The sequence below is a fragment of the Periophthalmus magnuspinnatus genome, chromosome 18 (assembly GCF_009829125.3).
Source record: "Periophthalmus magnuspinnatus isolate fPerMag1 chromosome 18, fPerMag1.2.pri, whole genome shotgun sequence".
NCBI lineage: Eukaryota > Metazoa > Chordata > Actinopteri > Gobiiformes > Gobiidae > Periophthalmus > Periophthalmus magnuspinnatus.
Genome location: NC_047143.1, coordinates 12448502 through 12470287, shown reverse-complemented (window position 1 = coordinate 12470287; position 21786 = coordinate 12448502). Strand labels below are relative to the sequence as shown.

At 40.1% G+C, this 21786-nt stretch overlaps 1 protein-coding gene across 1 annotated transcript in view; it reads left to right on the top strand.

Annotated features, from left to right (window-relative positions):
• Nucleotides 1-7314: 7314 nt before the first annotated feature.
• sema4f (sema domain, immunoglobulin domain (Ig), transmembrane domain (TM) and short cytoplasmic domain, (semaphorin) 4F) overlaps nucleotides 7315-21786 on the top strand; it is an 88163-nt gene continuing 73691 nt past the window's right edge. The window contains exon 1 of the mRNA XM_033983560.2: nucleotides 7315-8001. Within this exon, the coding sequence (XP_033839451.1) occupies nucleotides 7899-8001 (103 nt within the window). The 5' untranslated portion in view covers nucleotides 7315-7898. The remainder of the gene's footprint in view (nucleotides 8002-21786) is intronic.

Genomic DNA, 21786 nt, shown 5'->3' with positions numbered 1-21786 from the left:
ACTAAGGCTATTGCTTTTCAGATCTAAAAAGGGTGAGGTCAGAGGCTCTGGTAATCATCCTAGTGTTAAGGTTAGCAGTTCAATCCTAGCTCCAATCCCTGCATTTTGTAGTTGTATCCTTGGGCAAGACACTTCACTCATCTGGCCTGTGTATGCTTGTGGTGTGTAATGGAGTGATTGGTGGTTTTAAGAAAGGCTGTACTTGGGAATATAGCCACTGCTCCCACAGTTAGCCTCAGGGCAGCTGTGACTACAGAAGTGAGGTAGGTTAATGTATAATGGCTTACTGTAGCACTTTAAGAAGCCTTTAATGAACAATACAAGACTAACCAATTAGCATGATTTTTATTTAACAAAATTGCAAGTATAAGCTCTAAACCAGTCCCAAACTAGAACAATCCATCAGTGTCATAAAACTCTATAAAGACTGATGAGGGGTTCAGAAGTAGTCTAATGCCTGAGGACTTCAATATGATTTAGCTAACATGACTATTGCATTACTATTGATTTGCCTGACTGTACCACATGCAAATGTACTGCCAGTGAGGACATGTCTCCAAGACACTAGTTGTAGAGTAAACTGTAGTAGCCCATGAGTTGAAGAGAAGAGGCATGATGCTAGAACGCAGGAAAAGTTTATGTACATCAGTATAGGACAGGATAGCATGGAGACATGAACCCTCAAGACACTGTGATAGTGTTGTCCATTCAGTCTTGTACAGTACAGTTTGCCTATGCTTCCGTTGCAGAGAGTATTATACCTCAGATGACACAGGTCAAGATGACAAGAACTGAGCTGGGAATAAGAGCCCTTAGTACAGCACAGAAATAACAACCATTGTTAACAAATCTGTTAACAGATTGAATGTGTGCTCTGCTCCCTCCTGATATGGTAAAGGCTGTTTCATAGAGGTTTGAGGTGAGAGGTAAAATTCTGTTTGAATAGTCTTTTTGTTCTTTAAGAGGGGGTATTTTACTTCTGTGTGGTATTAACTCCTAATGTAACGTAACATATTTAGATCACCATGTAACCTTTTATTGTTTTGAAAATTCTATATTCACCAAAAACATGGATGAAACCTGGACAGCTGTAATCCCTTAGCTGTCCAGGTCTCATCCAGTATAAGCCAAAAGTAAAATTTGTCAACTGGACAAAAAGGTGTAGGTTGAGAAGATGTCTGTGTAATCCCTCAGTCATCCAGGTCTGATCCATAGTAAAAGCCAAAAGTGAAATCTGTCAACTGGACAAAAAGTTGTAGGCAAACAAAGTTGTATGTAAACAAAGGAAACAAAGAGAACAATCAAGTTAGAGACAGGTAGCCAATAGCCAACCATTGAGCGGTGTAAGAATATGTTAAGTATGTCTCAGGTACAGTGGCTTGGATGAGCATCAAAACATCTTTACTCTGACAACTTTTTGTCCAATTGACAGATATCACTTTTGGCTTTTACCAAAAACAATTAATATGTTTAATAAGTTTCAGTTAAATTTTTGACACTCTGGGTCCCCACTCTCCTTGCTCCCCACGCTAAGTCACTCTACCTTCAGGCCGCTATCACAACAACGAGCTTGAATCCCACAAATGAAACTACTGTACATTGCATCAGGTTTGTCAAGTTGCAGTGTACAGTTTTGTATCATGTTTTTATATATTTACTGAAAATTGTCGCTTGGGAGCATGGGTGACATAGGCTTGTAGGCTGAGCATTGCACAGAATTGTACTGCTAATCTTAAGGTTAGCAGTACAATTCACACATTCATGGGTGACATCTAAAACCTCTCCAGGCATGTTTTTGATAACATGGCAGAAAGCTCAAAAAAGTATTTTATTTGTATTTAAAACAGCGATAAGCCTCTAATGAGCTTCACCATATTAACTATACATACACTCACTTCACACTAGAGTTGAGATTCTTGGTCTTGTTTTTTTCCCGCTGTTTTGTCAGGTCAGGCCAGGTTTGGGTTTTCCTCCATTATCCCATATACTCTCTGCAGGTGAGTGACAGCTGTCCCAGCCTGCTGAGCGAAGCGTCTCCAGTATACTTTTTTCCTCTCAAGACAAGATAGCCAATATCAACAGATAACCAGGCTTGAAATAGCTCTTCTGTCATTAAAACATAAATGACAAATACCGGTTAACAGTTCCACAGTTAATTATCTGCATTTGACCCATCTTTCAGTGCTGTTGGGGCATCACCTCAGGAGCAGTGAGCACCGCAGCGCAGTGGGACCCATTTCCAGATCTTGAACTAATCTTAGTCATGACTGCCCTAGCTGGGGGATTTGTCCTATTGTGCCTTGGGTTGATGGGGGAAACCCACTTAGATGCAGTCAGTGGATGCAAAGTCCACACAGAAAGGCCCGAGTGTGCTTTAGGGATCAAACCTGGAATATTCTTGCTGTGAAGCTTAGGGTGTGTGCAAAATATTGAAATGCAAATATACTGTATTGTTTAATTTGATGATACAGTATTGATATCATGGGCCATTATTTTTTACAGTACTATAATTTTGTTGCTTGTTTAGAAGAAGGAAACTTGTTTAGTCTTTAGAGCAGTTAAACAGCATATGTGTCTTTGTACAAGTAAATGCTGAGCTATGGATGGATACATAAATAATGACATAAATAATGCAATATAGTTTGATGCTTTCTTCTATAGTAACATGCACTAAAGATACAATACAACACAATGTTATGTCCATTCATCTTCAATAAATGGAAGGCAAATGCATTATTAATGATTTTTTTTTTTTTTTTTTTTTTTGTAGAGTTGATCATTAAGTAAGGGACTGAAAGCATTTATTTTTTTACTGAACCGCACTGAATCAGTTTGAAATGTATCGTATTGAATTCTATTGAATCGAAAGTGTACTGTATTGAAATGCATATTGTATCATGACCTATGTATCAAGGTATGTATAGTATCAGCAACTTCTTAATGATACCCAGTCCTGAAGCATGAGTGCTCATTCACCAAGCTGCCAGCTGCACCATAGACATGTTGTTTATACAGTCAAATTCACTGTTTTTGAAAGAAATCTCCAAACATATATCCACAAATGAGACTGAAACAATCTCCTCCTTGGTCCAGTTCTGATGTACAGACCTCTGTTTGTATCATACCTTGACAGTTTGGGCTGCACTCTGTGTCTTCCAACATTTGCTCAGTGCGTTAACCCCCTCCCCCTTTCAGAGCACTATCACCACTCAATCATCGTGTATCCTGCTGTCAGGTTTGTCAAGTTGATGTGTACAGTTTTGCATCATGTTTTTGTATATTTATGAAAAATTGTTGTGTGGAAGCATACATGATGTATAGTTGTGGGCTGAGCATTGAACATAATCTTACAGCTAACCATAAGGAGGATTCGAATAGGCCCTGGGAGAGATTACTAAAATACTCAAACATGCACGGATGACATCTAAAACCTCTTCAGACATGTTTTTGAGAAGGGATGTTGTAACATGACGTCTTTGCACTTGCTCCCTGTTCATTTTAGAATCGATTTTAAGATTTTATTGTTTGTTTTTAAAGCTTTGAATGGACTGGCCCCAGATTACATCTCGGACCACATCCAAATTTATACTCCGGCGCGCGCACTGAGGTCCGAGGGCCAGCTCCAGCTCGTGGTGCCTAAGACGAGACTTAAAACCAGAGGAGACAGAGCCTTTTCTGTGGCTGGTCCAAAGCTCTGGAATGCTCTGCTTCCTCACGTCAAAACAGCTCCCACTGTGGAGTGTTTTAAGTCTCGTCTTAAGACCCACTTTTACTCTCTGGCTTTTAACTCTGCATAAGTTGTATGGTCCTCTGTTGTCTTTTATGGATTTGTTCCTTTTGATTTTATTTGCTTGTTTTATTTGATTTTATTGTTTTATTGGTAATTGTTTTATTGCTTTTATATACATACATTGCTTTATTATTTTAATTTTGCTATTTTATTCTAGTCTCAATGTTGATTTACTTAATTAGTTGTTTTTATTTATATGTGCAGCACTTTGGAAACTGCATTTGTTTGTGAAATATGCTATATAAATAAAGTGGATTGGATTGGATTGGGAAAATCTGGTACAGGCTCTTTAAGCAGTTTAGATCAATATTGTGATTTAAAATGAACAATACGTAAAATCACCAGTTTTATTCTTAAATACCCACTATGACAACATAACAATCAGCGCACATCCTGCTAGTAAAACTTTTTCACATCGCATCAGATTTGTTAAGTTTCTGTGCAGTTTCGTATCGTGTTTTAGTATATTTATAGAGATTTGTGATGTGGGAGCATGGATGATGTAGGCTTGTGAGCAGAGCATTGCACAAAATCTCACAGCTAACCATAAGGGGCGTTCGAATACTGCCCAGGAGAGATTGCTAAAATACTCAAACATGCATGGATGACATAAAAAAACAACAACTAAATAAAAAAAGAAGAAAAGAAAAAAAAAAGATTTTGCATGATACCCCTCTTTAAACTTAAATTATGATTTGCCCCTCTCCTTTCTCCATATCCCCCAGCCCCTCCTCCTCTGTCCCACATGAAGACATCACTTCTGTCTGGACCCTTTAAACACATCTCAGTGGACTTCACAGGGCTCTCACAGTGCTGACCTCTGACCCCACACCCTCCTGGACCGCTGCTCGTCCTTGTCCTCCAGCCCGCTGGCTGACCCCTTCTTTGTGCGGACCGAGGAGCATGTCTGGACCCCTCCCCAATGTGGCTGAGGGACCGGGGACAAAAGGAGCGCGTCGAAAAGGAGGAGCCGGGACAATGGAGATAATAGTGTGGGCGGGGTCAGTGTAAACAAACCACGGCCACTTGTTTGACAGTTTACCCAAATATGTTGAGATGACATTTTAGAGAGCTGACATCTTGACGACTGATGCTTCTAATCATGTATTGTTATTGTTGTCGTTGTTTTTTTTTTACAAAGTGACAAAATCAATATCAAAACAGATAATACTAGTTCCCAAAATTTCAACACTGAGTTTATCAGGAAGAAAAATATCTTTAAAAAAAAAAAAGATATTTAACTATATTTTTTTAAATGGACACGGTCACACTTATATAGGACTTTTCCACCCTCGAGGCGCTCAAAGCGCTTCACATCAGATCTATGTCCATGAAGACAAGAAGTGACGCCTCCAAGCCAAGTTACAGGTACTGTGGATCTCACAGTAAAAATGCATGTTTTCAAGGTATTTTTATTTTTTTTTAAATAATAAATAATAATGAATAAAGCCATGATAACTTTAACTTGTTTTGTGTACTGTCTTTAGAATGCTATGATGTTGCACCAAAACAACATACCTGAGATAAATAAGAGTTTGGTGCTTTGATTGTTGATTCTGCAGAAATCTGTGCCTTTTCTCTATCTCATTTAAGCCTGCCTGAGGTTCTAAGGCTGTGAGAGGCCAGCTAACGGGGACCTGCCTGACAATCTAAGAGAGGACTTGTAAGGGGTTGATTTCTGAAATGTAACTTGGTGCACGACATAAACAAGCTTTCAAAGTAATCAGTATTTTTTTTTTTTTTTTCAATCTTTTCAATTCTAAAACACTCAGGCAGCCAGTGAAGGGAAGCTAAAACAAGGGTGATGTGTTGTCATTGATTAATGATGTAATTAAGTTGGAGGCATGAGAGAGTTTTATTATCAATGCCGAAGTGGATGGAGTTATAGTAGTCAAGTATGGAGAAAATCAGTGCATTGAAAACTTTATGTAGATTAAGGGATTTTGGAAATAGTCGGGAAGTGGACGAAGCAGGATTGAATGTTTTTCTTAACTTGGAAAGTGAGATGGTAGTCAAAGAATACACTGATATTTCTGGCACTTATGATCCTGATTATGATCCTGATTATGCTCCCTGTAAATTTCCCAGCTCTATAAGAGGTCTAGATGCAGCTCTGTCTCCACACAACAGACAAACATGAGGATTACAGCTCGCGCTAATCATCTTTACTGAGCAAACCCCACCCCCTCGCTGTGATGTCACAGCTCACACGCACACACAGGTGGATTATGGGAAGGCAGGCGGGCGACACAGAGCTGACCTCATTTGTCTTCTCCTAGAGAGAGGGAGAGAATGGAGTACAGATTAAATTCAAATGGGCTATTTATACATTTATTTGGCATTTTATTGTGATATTTGAATTTCATTTTTGAATTGTTTTAGGATTTTTCATGCTTTGTCTTGAATGGTCCAGAGTTTGGCCATAAATTTATCAATCTCGATGTAGACAAGCAGGTGACAATAATTCTGTTCATATTGTTCCATAAACAGTCTGCCCTAGGTCTGAAGAAGGACTAAACCAGGACTAAACCAGGTCTAAATCAGAACTAAACCAGGATTAAACCAGATCTAAACCAGGGCTAAAACAGGATTAAACCAGGACTAAACCAGGGTTAAACCAGGTCTAAACCAGGTCTAAACTAGGACAATAGGCTGTACTCTCCCTCTGCTCATGGTGTATAATAGGCTATAATACCATCCCATAATAGTTTCTTTCTTTCCATATTGTTCCATGTACAATGTAACCCAGGACTAAACCAGAACTAAACCAGGCCAAAACCATGTTGGAACCAGGACTGAACAAACACTAAACCAGGTCTAAACCAGATGTAAACCAGGACTAAACAACATCTAAAATATAACTAAACCAGCTCTAAACCATGACTGAACAAAGGCTAAACCAGGTTTAAATTAGATCTAAACCATGTTTAAGCCAGGTCTAACCCAGGACTAAACCAAGACTAAACCAGGACTAAACCAAGACCAAACCAGGTCTAAACCAGGGCTAAACCAGAAATAAACCAGGTCTAAACCAGGACTGAACAAAGGCTAAAATAGGTCTACATTAGGTCTAAACCATGTTTAAGCTAGAACAAGTCAAAGACTAAACCAAGTATAACCCAGGACTAAATCCGGTCTAAAATATAATTAAATTAGGTGTAACCCAGGACTAAACCAAGACTAAACCAGAAGGAAACAAGGTCTAAACCAGGACTAACACAGGACAATAGGCTGTAGTCTCCTTCTGATGTAGGCTATCTAATACAATCTCATAATAGCCTCTTTCTGTCCATATTGTTCCGCGCATAAGGGCGCTTACAATAGACCGAGTCAATGAGCCATGCACCTGCGCCGTGACGTCTCCTACCTGTTGTACTCTGTGTTTCCCGGAGGGCGGGGCTGCGAGTGCGCGTGCGTGTGTGCCTGTCTGTGTGTGTGAGCGCGCTCCAGTGTGTGTCAGTCTCCACAGAGCCTCCCGCCGGTCACAACCCTCACATGAGAAAGAGAGAGAGAGAGAGAGAGAGAGAGAGAGAGAGAGAGAGAGAGAGAGAGAAGGAGTAGAAAGCAACTGAACACTGTAGACAATGTACGCGCAATTCGTTTTTCGCTTTTACACATCATTTTGGATGTTGGAGAAGATCATTCGTCTTCTCTAGCGGGACACGGGGCAGCGACGCACGGGGCACGGAGCCAGGATACCACCGACACAGGCGTTTATTCCAAGTGCATAGCCTAATGTGGCACGGTTTCGCTGTACAGGCACTTTCGAGCACTTTATTATAGCGCGCAGGCTTGGAAGCGAAATACCCCGAAAACCTTCGACTAAACCCGGGTTATATTTACGCTTTTGTCGCTAGGACCATTCTCCTCTGTGGATACTATGAGCCCAGCGGATGTGAGAGCTGACTTGTGACCGCTTTGTGCACACTAACCACCGGTAAAGGCAATAAGGACAACCGGCGAGAAAAGCGAGAACTAATCAGGTTTTGTGTTCAAAGACTGCTATAAAATAAATCAAAAAGAGGTTTTGTTTTGGATCTGAGGCGTTTACGGGTCAGCCAGGATGCGCGGTGATTGCTGAACTCTACCCCTCGGAGAAGAGGCGAGGATGACGGGACCTGTGGCCGCGTTGGTGTCGCTTCTCCTGGTTGTATGCGGTGGTGGTCGCGGTGGAGTCTCCCGGGCGGCCAGCGTGGGGAGCGGGCAAGAAGGTGAGTGATGTGCCGGTGATGGGGTCCACATGTGCACGCACGTATCGGTCATCTGTGTGGGCATTGTTTATTCTCGTGGTTGTTTACGCACATGTTTGAGAGGTTTGGGTATGGGAGATTGTAAGGACTAAACCAGGACTGAACCAGGACAAACCCAGGTTTAAACCAGGACTAAAACAGGGCTAAACCAGGGCTAAACAATTCCAAAATAAATACTGAACAAGGTACAACCTGGTCTGATGGGTATGGGACTAAGTACTAAGGACTAAATGCTAGACTAAGCCAGATATAAACTAGTACTAAACCAAGGTTAAACCAGGACTAAACCAGGACTGAAGCAATCATTCATAACTAGGTCAAAATCAGGACCTAGTTCAAACTGTTCTCGACCATGACAGGACTAAATCAGTTCTAAAGCAGGTCTAAGCCAGGACTAAACCAGAATTAAACCAAGTATAAATGAGATATAAACTAGGACTGAACCAGATCTAAACCAGGACTAAACCAAGTCTAAACCAGGGATGAATCAAGACTAAACCAGGTCTAAACCAGGACTAAACCAGGTATAAACTATATATAAACAAACCAGGATTAAACCAGATCTAAACCAGGACTGTGATGTGGTACTGCTCTGTCAAAACAAATCTGGACTAGATTAGGACTACACAAGGACTACATCAGTGCTACATTAGAACTACACCAGGACCAAACCAGCATTAGACCAGGACCCAGCGAAGTTCTACAGTAGAGGAGCTGTCATTGCTGTAAATCATGGGATTACTTTGTTTACTGTAGGAACTTATGTTGAGTCTAGAGTTGGTTCAAATTTTAGATGGAGACCAGTTAATTGTATGGGTCAGACTCTGTTTGTAAACTCCACTATACTAGGGCTGAAACATTTTGGGAAAAAAGCTAATTATTAATGATTTTTTATTTTTTTTTATTTTTTTTTGTGATTAGATTTGAGACATATGTTTATAAATTAGGATTTTGGTCAGAGTGCACATATGGCATTTAGTTCTTTGTAGACATTGAAGACATTCTATTGTCTAAATAACTACACCTTGCTGTTTGAGAATTGTGCCAAATCAAATTGCAATTTTGATTTGATTGTGCTTAATTGTGGAGCTCAGCTATATGCTGCATTTTATTTTGGATATCTGTAATATTATTTAAAGAGGGAGTATTATGCAAAATCAATTTTGTTGAACTTTCTGCCATGTTATAATGTCATGCCTTTTGAGTATTTTAGTAATCTCTCCAGGGCCCTAATCGAACCCACCTTACGGTTGGTTGTAAGATTCTGTGCAATTCTCAGCACACAAGTCTACGTCATCCATGCCCAGACATGACAATTCTGCATAAATATGCAAAAACATCATACAAAACAGTACACAGCAACTTGACAAACCTGATGCGACGTGTCGTAGTTTCATTAGTGACTTTGTGCAGGGAGTAAAGTCTCAGAGCATCAAAAAGACATAAGTGAAACTTTTATGTTTTATGTTCATATGTTGTTTTGAGCTAATATAGCATTTTCAAAACAATAAAAAGCAACATGACTATCTAAATATGTTATGTGTTAGTAGTTAATGTACCATAGAAGTAAAACACCCCTTCTTTAACATTTGAGAGAAGAATGAAATCTTGATTTTTCCATCTACTATGTACTGTAATATTATTTTATGCTTCATGCTTGCACTTCTCTGTCACTAGGGCAGAAAACTGAGAAACTGAGTTGAACTTTCTGCAGTTTTTGTTTCATGTGAACAGGCTGAATAATTACAGTGATATTAACCATGAACCAGGTTAACTCATCTGGAACTAAAGCTGGGCAGTATTGTCTGCAAAATAAAATAGAAATGATCATAGAATATTCTTTTTCAAAAGGTTCTACAGTGTCATCATTCACCGATTTAATAAAATGGATATTTCTGAACTTCCATGTGAAACATCAGTGAGTTCACTTTTTGACTTTACTGCAACTGATGATTCTTTTAGCAGTGGACTCGTCAAAGCATTATTTCTATTGCACAATGGGACTTTCATATTGTTATTATAGTTCTGAACTCAGAACTTCAGAACTGAAGAAGTGGCTTGGATGAGCAGCGAAATGTCTTCACTCTTACGATTTGTCCAGTTGACAGATTTAAACTTTGTCTTTTGCCATATATGTTAGTGTTTTGGGTATATCTGGTAGTGTTTTGGTCATATCTGGTAGTATTTTGGTTATATATGGTAGTGTTTTGGTTATATCTGGTAGTGTTTGGGCTTCTATCTCCGGTACAGTGCACATACAGGTCAAACTATCAGGTGTGCTCTAGAGTAGTCATTAAGCCTCTCTCAGTCTGAACAGTGGTATCATCATCATCAGAGCTGGCCAAACAGTGGTGTGTTCAGGTGCAGGAGGATTTAACAGTGCTGCACGGGACTTTCAAGTGCTCAAAGCTTATTGACTCTTCTGTGTGTGGGAGAGAGAGAAAGAGAGAGAAATAAAGGGAGGGATTTTATTTAATTTCATTTTTTTTAATTTATGTATTTATTTTGTAATGTATTTTATTTTATTGTGTAAAAATAGGTTTCAATTAGATATTTTAACCTAACTTTGCCTAGCCCAAATAATGCTGTGTCAGCATCCCTTCTGTCTCTGTCCTCCTCCTCTCTCATTCAGTGTTATTCGCTTTATACCTGTCTCTCATCCTCTCTGTCTTACTTACTCCCTTACTTGCTTACTTACTGCCCTCCTCTCTCCCATCTGTCTTCTCTCTTTTCTTTGCCCTCTCTCTGTCTCCCATCCCTCTCCCCCTCTCTCTTGCTTTCTATTTCTCTTTCTCTCCCTCTCCTCTCTCTTTTTCTTTCTCCCTCTTTCCTCTTCTCCTCTCTCTCCCACCCACTCTTTCCACTCTCCCTTCCTTTTTCCTCTCTTTATTTCACTCTTTCTTTGTTCTCTCATCTCTTTCTTTGTCCTCACATCTGACCCTCTCTTGCCCCTCTTTTTTCCCTGTCTCACTTCTACCACTCTCCTCTCTCTCTCTTTATCTTTCTCCCTTTCTCACCTCAACCACTCTCCTCTCTCTTTCTTTCTCCCTGTCTTACTTTTACCACCCTCCCCTCTATCTTTCTTTCTCCTTCTCTCACCTCTACCATTCTCCTCTCATTCTTCCCTCTCTCCCTCCATCACTCCACCTGTTCTCTTCTCTTAGGTGCAAATGTGTTTTTCTCTGTACCCGCCTCTCTCTTTCTTCCTCTTTCTCTTCTCCCTCCCTCTCTCCTTTACTCCACCTCTCGCTCTTCTCGCAAGTGCCAGATGTACCCCCCCCCCCCTCTCCCTTTCTCCCTCACTCCTTCTCTTTCTCTCTCTCCCTCTGCCCCCCCTCTCTCCCTCTCTCAGGTGCCAGACGTGTTGTGTCTCTGCCTGGGCATAAACACAGTCATTACACTTTACAGCCACTTCTCTGTTTAAAGGCACACACACACTCACATACACACACTAACCAGATGAAAACCATGTAGAAACAACAACATTTGTCCAGTCAGGAGGATCGCAGGATGAGAACCAATAAGGTCCAATAAGGTCCAATAAGGTGCAACCGTATAGCAACAACTGTCCTGTACACTGTAATTGTCCAATCAGAAGCACAATTGGATGAGAACCATGTAGAAAAAATTGAAATTGTCCAATAATGGGCATAGTGAGATGAGAACCATGTGGAAACAACTACAATTGTCCAATCAAGAGCATACTTGGATTGAAGAATTACGTAGAAACAACTGTCAGAGATACTATAATTGTTTAGTGTAAAAGCATAGTTGACTGGGAACCATATAAAAACAAGATCTATGCCAGTAACTAAATGAGGCTTTGGCTACACTGTCTTTGTTGTGATGACCTTTACGGTGACATCAGCTCCCATTGGGCACTGCAGTTTTCTAACATAAAAGTCAGCGGATTTGTTTCTTTTATTAAGTAATTTTAAATTAATATTGCGATTTAAAATGTTCAGAGAATAACATAATGATCCACGGGTTAAGTTTTCTTTAAGTTACACAACACATTTGACCAAGTCGTTGAAAAGACTAAATAAATTGGTAAAAAAAACAATGATAAACAATGAGTTAAGATCAAGTTTTTGGAAATTGGAATAGTGTTTCAGATGCCCTTCCACGCTTTCCTGGTAGCTGTGGTTGGTGTTGTGGTGGTGGGAGGCAGGTCTGGCTCCAGAACAAACCCCCTCTTTGTGCCCTTTCCTTGGGTCATCTCCTCTTCTGCTCAGGGTACTTCTGGATCAGACAGTTCCATGGAGCAGATCAGAGAGAGAAGACATCCATCAGAGAGGACAGAGAGAAGATAGAGAGGACGGGAAAAGACAGAGAGAGACCAGAGAGAACAGATAGAGGACAGAGAAGACCCAGACAGGGCAGAGAGGACAGAGAGGACAAAGAGAGGACACAGAGGACACAGTCAGGATAGAGAAAGGACAGAAAGAGGACACAGAGGACAAAGAGAGGACACAGAGGACACTGATAGGACAGAGAGAAGGCAGAGAGGACACAGACAGGACATAGAGAGGATAGAAAGAGGACAGAGAGGACAAAGAGAGAACATAGAGGACACCGACAGGACAGAGAGAGGACAGAGAGGGGGAAAAAGGAAACAGAGGAGAGAGAGGACAGAGAGAACAGAGAAGAGACATCAAGATTACACAAGGATGTCTTTGACTAGGATGGAAGACAGTGACGCTTACAAAACTCCTCTGTATCTCATGTCAAATGGTGCAACAGACCAGCTGTTTATAGTCTTTTTTTGGGGTTGGGAAGTGAAGATGTTTGCTCCTTTTTTGGAACAAATTTGGAACTAGATTTTGCATACTCAGAGATGGGAAGTACTTCATAATATTGTACTTTTCACAGAATAGTTTTCAAAACTAAAACTTTTGGTTGCCCTTCAGTAATATATTTTACAGTGTACCAGTACCCTCTTGCAGTACTTATACTAGGAAAAGTCTGGATTAGTCTTACTGTTGTGAGTGAGTCTACAAGTGACAAAAGCTATAGATATGATTTAGTTTTTTAAAAGTGCACTTTTTTTCTGTTGGAAGGTCTACCACTTGCTTGTTTCCATGGAACTAAACAAGCTCCTTGGATGAGCTGTGAAACGTCTTCACTCTAAAACTTTTCTTCAGTTCACAGAATTTCCCTTTTTGCTATAGATACTACCTGGTGGACTGAGGGATTGCAGTTTCCTCAAATACCTTTTTTTTTTTTTTTTTTGTCTTACTTGAGTCATTTCTTGTACTCTAGTTGGTACTTCTACTTGAGAACATTTTTTGGAAGTAAGTGTACTATTAATTCTTCTGCAGCAGAATGATACTGTTTACTCCCTGGTGCAGCGAGGGGGAACCAATAGTGGGTTGCGTCACAGTTCATGTCCTGGACTGGTTCCATGGCTAACGGCTAACGCTCTGCCCGCTCCTCGGCTTTCTGCTCTGGGCTACAGTCTGACCGCCAAAGGCTCCCTCCTCCCCTCCTTCTGTCCCTCCTGTCCCTCTGCCAACCTCCTACATGGGTAAGAGGTTGGCAGAGGGACAGAGGAAAGAGAGAGCGAGGGGGGGTACTACTATTTTAAGTACTACGTGACATAGCAAAGGACTTCCCTGATTAAAGCCAGGTGTTTCTGATTACAGACACCTGGCTGCAGAGGCGGAGTTGTGAATACCTGTGAAAACTCCTCAACAACTCATTAACAAAATAAAATTAAAAAAGGTCAGCTGTTTGCTAGTAAATGTAACATTTTCTTTTTATCAAGTTGTTAGATTGTGTAGGGGAGTCTGGGGATTTTTCCCCACGAAACTTCTAAACAAGTGATATGTTCTTTCCTGCATTCTGATGTATTTTATGTGTCATATTTATAACTCAGTCCCCTTTAATATTGACTTTAAATATTGTACACTGTTTTGTTGTTAAAAATGCCCCACAACTCCACAGTTTTTTGGCTTTAGTAAATACCATTTGGTATGCTACAAACACTGTAAGTGTAAGTTAATGAATAAGAGTTTTCTCAATCGAAGTGCAAAGAACCAGAGGCTTTAAAGAGCCACATGTGGCTGGTTGCAGACCTCTGTGTTATGTAAGGGTGCTCAGTGAACATAGAACTATACTGTTATAGTGTTATCATGGTATCAGGGTCTGTGCATGTAGTCAGACTTGTTTCAATTGTTGAATTCAAGCTGGATATAGGAAAGGTTTGTAGTCTTGGGTGGCCTGGCTCGAGTATTTCAGCATGAAAAGGAGTTGTTGATGGGATTCCCAGTGATCCATGGGTCAGAACATCCCGACAGCAGGTGGAGGAGGAGGACTGGGGCCTGATGGAGAGGCCGGGTGGGTGGGTGCATATGTGCAAAGGCGGTTTGATCAGAATATTGTGGTGTCTGCTGCACTGCTGCTGTAGAGACTCATAAAAGTGTCTGGCCCAATGACACATGGTTAATGAGGGAGCCAAGGTGGGAGGCAAACCACAGGCCAGATACAGTACTAAAGAACTGTATTGTATAAAGTAGGGCTGAATGACTTGGGAAAAAATACTTAAATACTTAAAATACAAGAATTTTTCGGACGAACATTGGGATTGTGATTAGATTTGCAATTTATGTTTTAATGATAAGATTCTATTCAATATTCACTTTTTAAACATGTCCAGAAGAACTGACAAACTAATACAAGAATTCAATTTCACAACATCTAAACTACAGGGTTATGGGGTTTTATATAGAATATGACTGGAGGTTTTGTTGTTTGTAGAGATGGTGCTTCAGAAATTGTAGCCTTTGTGATTTGCCAGTTGTGATTTTGACTCGATTAAGATAAATCTCAAAGCCCTATCCTGTGCCTCTGTGCAATGCAGTTAATGATCCAGTGCTTATTGCATAATCTCTCGATCATTCAAGTAAATTAAAACACATCACCAGAAAAATTACATGAAGCTAGGGCCGCAGTCTTCTAAATGAATTCATGGTGAACTAAAGACATGTGCAGCTGATTAATTAGTCAACTAAAAAAGGGGACAAGACAAAAGCTTTCAAAACTATTACATGTGTCTCTGACCCAAACTGCACTCACAAGACTATAACTGCACGAGTTCATGCAAAAACTACTATTAGTAATAGGAAACAATGTGTTTATAAAAATGCTCAACCAAGAGAGTTAGTGGTCACAATAGTAGGGATGCACAGATATTACCCATTACATGAATGGCATTTTTGCCAAAAAGTAAATTTATACAATTGTGTTATGTAATTGTATGCTTTGTATGCTTATTGGCTTTGTATGAATTCAAGTTCAAACATTATGAGACATCAAAAGGCCAAACCAGGATATCGGCCGAACTGGCGGTGATATTTGATACCAGTATCTGTATTGGTGCATCCGTATTCCTTAGTAATGAAATCGAATTTGAAATTTTAGTATCATGACACTACTTTCCAGTGCAGAGAAATGTATGATTTATAACTTATGATATTTGCGTCTGACAAAGGCAGAGTGGCTGTTGCCAAGTGGAGCACTGGAGTCTGAATAGTGCATCATACATGGTATGTGCTTGTGTGTGCGCATGTGTGTGAGCGGAGGACCCAGAGGAGGTGGTCTCCTGGGGTCCACTTCAGATGATTGAAAATAGATTGTGGATTGATTGGTTTCTCTCTGTCTTACAAGATTGGAGGAGATGCTGTTACAATCAAGGATCCGTATGTAGTCTGTCGTCTTACAGTTTTAAAAAGTTATTACAATCACAACTGAATCTGGGCTGCCAGTGTGTTAACCTGTAGATAGAAGACACATACACATATAAGAATGAGAAGACACATACACTTACAAGTTTTTCTCATTATCAGTACATGGATAGGAGGTTCTGAGCTTTCATGTGAAATTCAGAATTGACTCACTGAGCTGCAGAGGCTGCACTAGCACTGATTAATGATGGGCTGCAGGTACTGGGGTTTAAGTAGAGACCATTCACATCAGAGAGAGTCCTTTTAGATTTGAAAAACAAAACACCAATTTATAACATGAACAACTTGACCATCATGTCCAGTGTTTTGTAATTAAAGGTCCTGTTTTACACAGAATTGACTTGTGTGAGCTTTAAGCCGTATTAGAATGTTGACACCTCATCAAAACATACCTGTAGTTATCTTTTGTTTCATTCACACATGTTTAAATAACCCTTGATTATTAGTTTGTCTACATGTATTTTCAGTTTGAGAGAAGAACTCCTAAATCCTAAATATGCAGGGTTTATGTGTTAATTTTATGGGAATGTGGGCCCTTTAAGAATACATCTGAATGCAGTTGTTACCAGTAAAAGCTATATTTGATTTAACTGTGTTTACATAACTGGGGACACAGGTGCATTACGCAACTTTTCTGGTAATGAGTTTGCTATGAGCTTGTCTCCATAGAGATGCTTTGCCTGGCATGTTACACAGTATGTCATCTAACTCCATGTTGCATTTTTTTTCAATAGGGCCTACAAATGTTTTAGTGCTTAAACGACCGTTGAAAAAACATGCATTCTTATTCTGTGAGTGGGATCACCTCTCCATAGATCTAACGTTAAAATGTATTGCAAATTGAATCCCAATCACAAAACTTGTCAGTAAAGCCAGTCTATTATAACGTATTTTCCTAAAGTATATACTCATGAGAGTGACAGATCACAGTCTCCTCTGAGCACACAGACCTAGCATTGTTGTTAGCATGCACGACATTAGCACCAGGCTCATGTGCATAACTGAGCACGCTCCCACAGTGTTTACACAGGCCCCACCCACACCGCAGAGGTCAGGGTTCAAAAGTCACACACACTACGCATTCTCAAGCACATTCTCAAGGAGCCTTAATGCAGTACGTTTTTGAAACAATATTGTAAACTCAAACTGTAGTTTTAGGTACCACTGTATAATAATTACACATTAATAAAGCATGAACAAAGATTTAAATCATGATAAATAAACAGTTTAAGAAGATTCAGACTTAGGAACTACTTAATCTTTGCAATGTAGGTCATGAATTGAGGGAGCTGTACCAGATTTTTACTGTCTTAAAAATGTGAAAAACAAAACTGGTTTATTTTCAAATTTTGCAGTGGCCCACACTTTTTCCTCACCTCGTTCCTTATCTTATGCATTCGAAGCACAACATTCAGTCAGCCAGAGTGGAATTTTGCCTTCAAGGTAAACCTAACAACAACTTGCATGCTAACAGTGTACTTCCTGATTCTCTGACAATAAAACACTTTATATATAAATGCAGACACCACGCAGCAATTTCTACATTAAGAGCTGTTTATACATATATCTGTACTTTGGTAAAAGACTTGTCTCAAATACACAGAATAACATTGGGTAGAGCCTTAGTTCTTAAGCCTGAATCACTCTTAATAAGCTCTTTGTTCATTGTGAATGCTTTACTGAGGTAGGAATAAGCATTAAGTGTTACACTGGTGTAGATATAGAGATAGAGATATTTGTACTTTTATTAAAGTACTCCATGTTTTTTCAGATTTTCATGCAGTGAAACACAATCTGTATTTTTCTTCTTTTTTTTGGGTGGTAAATATCACAGTAGTTATAGAAGCATATGTTTTGATCCATGTTCCCAAAATATCCCCTTTGTTGTACAATCACATGTTGTTTACTCTCAGTTTCACACATCCCTCACACGGAGCACCTGACACCATGCGCACTGGCCCCCGGCTCCTGTTTGGCCCCTGACTCCTGTTTAGCCCTGTAGCTGAGTCAGTGTTGATACAGACAACAGGGCTTGTAACTGTATCTACAGTTACAGACTTGGTTGTTCAAAATTAGAGTTTTTAGTAATTCTTCTATTGGGATTATAAGGATTTTTGAACCACGGTGGAAAGGAGAAGACATGGAGGCTGGGACTAAGAGGTCAAAAGAGAATGGGGATTAGGCCTTAGTCAACCAAGAAAGTCTGTAGTGGGCCACAGCTCTAGACAGGAGCATGCTTCAATCCATGGAGATCACCTTATGTTAGATGTTTAAGTTGTATGTCTTTGGATTAGGGTTAGGGTTATAACTATATAGCAGATCATCCCTCCATTTGAAGTTAGCAGCTATTGTTTTTAGCCTCATTTGTGTGCCAGCATACCTATAAATTAAGTTTTAAAAGTCTTTGAGTGTTTAAAGGTGTAGTAAGGGAGGTTACATTCCCCGGGCTCTCCTGGTGCACCTGGAGAACCAGTTGAGGTGGTCAAACAGGCACTGCATGGTAAACACAGGAGATCACTCAGAAGTATGAGTCAGCAGTATTCTGCAAAGATCACATTGTCAGATTTTGTTGTTTGATTTGAATTGTTTTGTTTTTATGTTTTTTGTTTTTTTAGCTTGATGAAATTTTACAATAATGTTTAAAGACGATTATCCAATCAGAAAGCAGAATGAGCCCAGAAATCCCATTGGTTTAAACCTAAAATCAACCGGAAAACTAACACTGCACATCACTCTGAACACACCTTCCTCACAGTCAAGCATGGTGGTGGCACCATCACGCTGTAGGGATACTTTTCTTCAGCTGGAACAGAGAAGCTGGTCAGAGTTGATGGGAAGATGGATGGAGCTAAATACAGGGCAATCTTGGAAGAAAACCTGTTGGAGTCTGAAACAGACTTGAGACTGGGGCGGACGTTCACCTTCCAGCAGGACAACGATCCTAAACATAAAGCCAAAGCGACAGTGGAATGGTTTAAAGCAAAACATATTCATGCATTAGAATGGCCCAGTCAATGTCCGGACCTAAATCCAATTGAGAAGCTGTGCCAAGATCTGAAAACTGCAGTTCACAAATGGTCTCCATCAAATCTGACAGAACTTGAACTGTTTTGCCAGGAAGAGTGGGCAAAAATTTCAGTCTGTAGGTGTGCAAAGCTGGTGGAGACATACCCAAAAAGACAAATTTTCTTTCTACTTCACAATTGTGTTATTTATTCACATAAAATGCAAATTTAAAAATATTTAAATCTGTGGTAGTGACTTGACAAAATTGGAAAAAGTCCCAGGGGGATGAATACTTTTGCAAGCCACTGTATGCCTCTATATGCAGGTTAAGGCACTGGCAACCCAGGTTCAGTTGTGACAGTGCCTTTTTTAAAACTGTAAGAGAACAGGCTGCATACAGCTCCTTTAATGAGACCATATCCCTGAGCAGTATGTGTCCTGTGTATATTAGCGTAACATACAGAATCTAGAATGATGCATGTAGCACTCTGGAATAGTTTTAGCTATCAGCGTGTGAGAGGAGAGGGACGTGAGCTCTGATTGGCCGAGTATGTCTCCTGAGGTTTGAGGGTTATGTGACCAGAGGAACTCATCAGGGAGAGTGCTTTTACAGCTCAGAGAGAGAGAGAAGGTGTGGGTAGGGAGGTAGAGAGGGGGAGAGTAGAGCTCATCAAGGATAGTGCTTCCACAGCTCAGAAAAAAGGGGAGAGAGCAAGAAGGGAAAAGTGCTGCTACTGGCCAGAGTGAACCAGTAGAGAGTGAGGGTGGGAGAGAGGAGTTGAGGTGAGAGAAAAAGAGAAAGGACACTGTCTTTGTTATAAAAGTCTTTTTGTGTGTGTTTTAGAGAATGCACAGTCCAGATAATTATTATGACTATTTAAATACAACTATGATATTTTTTAATTAGTCAATTAACCATTGCAGCCCTAGGAGCATGCTCTGTCCACAGACAGACATAACTAGTCCATTACTGAAATAGGAAGTACGCACAGACACGTTATGGGTCCAATTCAATGTCTATTGATAAACTGTTGCCCCTCTCTCTGTAACTGCTCCTGTCAGGCTTGTCATTTTAGTCTTAAAATGTTCGTATAAACCCGTTTTACATGATCCTCATGTATTTATTTCACTGTTTTCTCTGTAAATCAAAATATGAACATTAATAACAGACCAATGTGGTACCTTCTTTTCTTGACGTTGCTCCGGCTAGTGTTAGCAACAGGTTTGATTGACAGATGTGCAGGCAGGAAGGGGAGTTACCTTCAACAGCCTTGCTCCGGATTGGCTCTTTGGTTGCTATGATGCACGTGTTCAGAATTCCAAATATGGAAATTCACCCCTATAACCTCCAGCCTCGATGAACTTAATTTGACTGGAGACGAACGCTAAGCGTAACGCTTAGTCCAGTTGTTTATACAGTCTATGACCCTCTTGTACATAAGCCAGTGTAAAGCCTCATTCATCCAGCAGTGGTCCAAGGTAGAAAAAACTGAAGGTCACTAGGATCCTATGTTGCCTCAAACGAGTACCAACAAATTGAAAATAGTTTCTTTAATTCAGTTGTGGTTGAGGCAAGACACTGCAGACGGATAGGAAAAAATATCACATTTAGATATATTATATTATATATATAATTATATTTCAGCAAATCCTTCTGTAAACAGTCAAAAATATTGTTGACGATAACAGATGTGAAGAAAAAAAAAGAGTCTGTAGGTCCTATTGTATGTTGTCAAATTGAAGGCTCATGTTATAGAGCTTGTTCCGGATTTTTGTCCATGTATGTGAAAAAAGCTCTTGAGGTTAAAATATGTTCAGTGTGTTCTGTCTGCATCTAATTGTAAAGTGTTTTCTTGTTCGATAGTCAGGAAGTACGCTGTTAGCATGTTAGTTATTGTTGGCATGACAAAACTCAATCCTGGTCTCTGAGTGTTGTTAAAAGTGCTTATAAACTCATAGCTGTGAAAAATTATGATGCTCAGAATGCATAAGGTAAGTGAGGAATAACTTTGGACCACTGAAAACCTACTTCTATTTTTCTTGTTTTAACGATCCCCCTTCTAAACCTTCCATTTGCTTCGGGGCCCCTGTGAAGCTGAATTGGACCCTGGCTCTTAAACATGACAGAGGATGTGGTTATTGTGGTCGGGCCTATAATGACAGTCTTTATTCCACTTAAACAGAGCTTTGGAGCAGAGGTACCACCTTCAGGTGAGGTGTATGTACACCAATGTGTGTGTGGGGGTGTGTGTGTGGGTGTGTGTGGGGGGGGGGGGGGGGGTGTGTGTGGTGGGGGGGGGGGGGGGGGGGGGGGGGGGGGTGCGCGTGCACACAGACCACACAGCACAGGAAACAGGAAGAGAGCTGACTCAGGTGACCATAGTAACAAAAAGTTATACCCCCTCCTTTCCTGTCACTCATGAGTTAGAGGTACGAGGTGAACATGTTAGATACGAATTGTAATATAATAATTAATGTATTTATTCACAAATTATTATCTACATGAAATTTAATGATTTGGATTCTGAAAATTAAAGGCACTGCACCTATTTTTTAACTAACAGAGTTAAAGCCGCTGTACCTGATTTTTATTCTTAAAATGTGAACACAACCACTTCGTTTTAAAAGTTTTGCAGTGGTCCAAAGTTATTCCTCACTTACCTTATCATTTTCCAAGCATTCTAATTATTCACTGCAATGATAAGTGCTCACACTTTCAGAGACCAGAGTTTTACTATGACAGTAAAGCTAACAACAACTAGCATGCTAACAATGCATTTTCTGGACGAAACAGTTGAGATATATATATCTATATTTGCACTTCTTAGTGCATCAGCTAGTGGCCTTTGGTCTCCAGCAGAGACCGATATTATGTTTGGGTCGACCAGCTCTTTAAAAAATACACATAAAGCTTTATTTGAATTTTTTTGTGAACTGCACAAAATGTGACAATATGATTCTTGTATCCATGCATTAAAACAGGGATATGGATGAG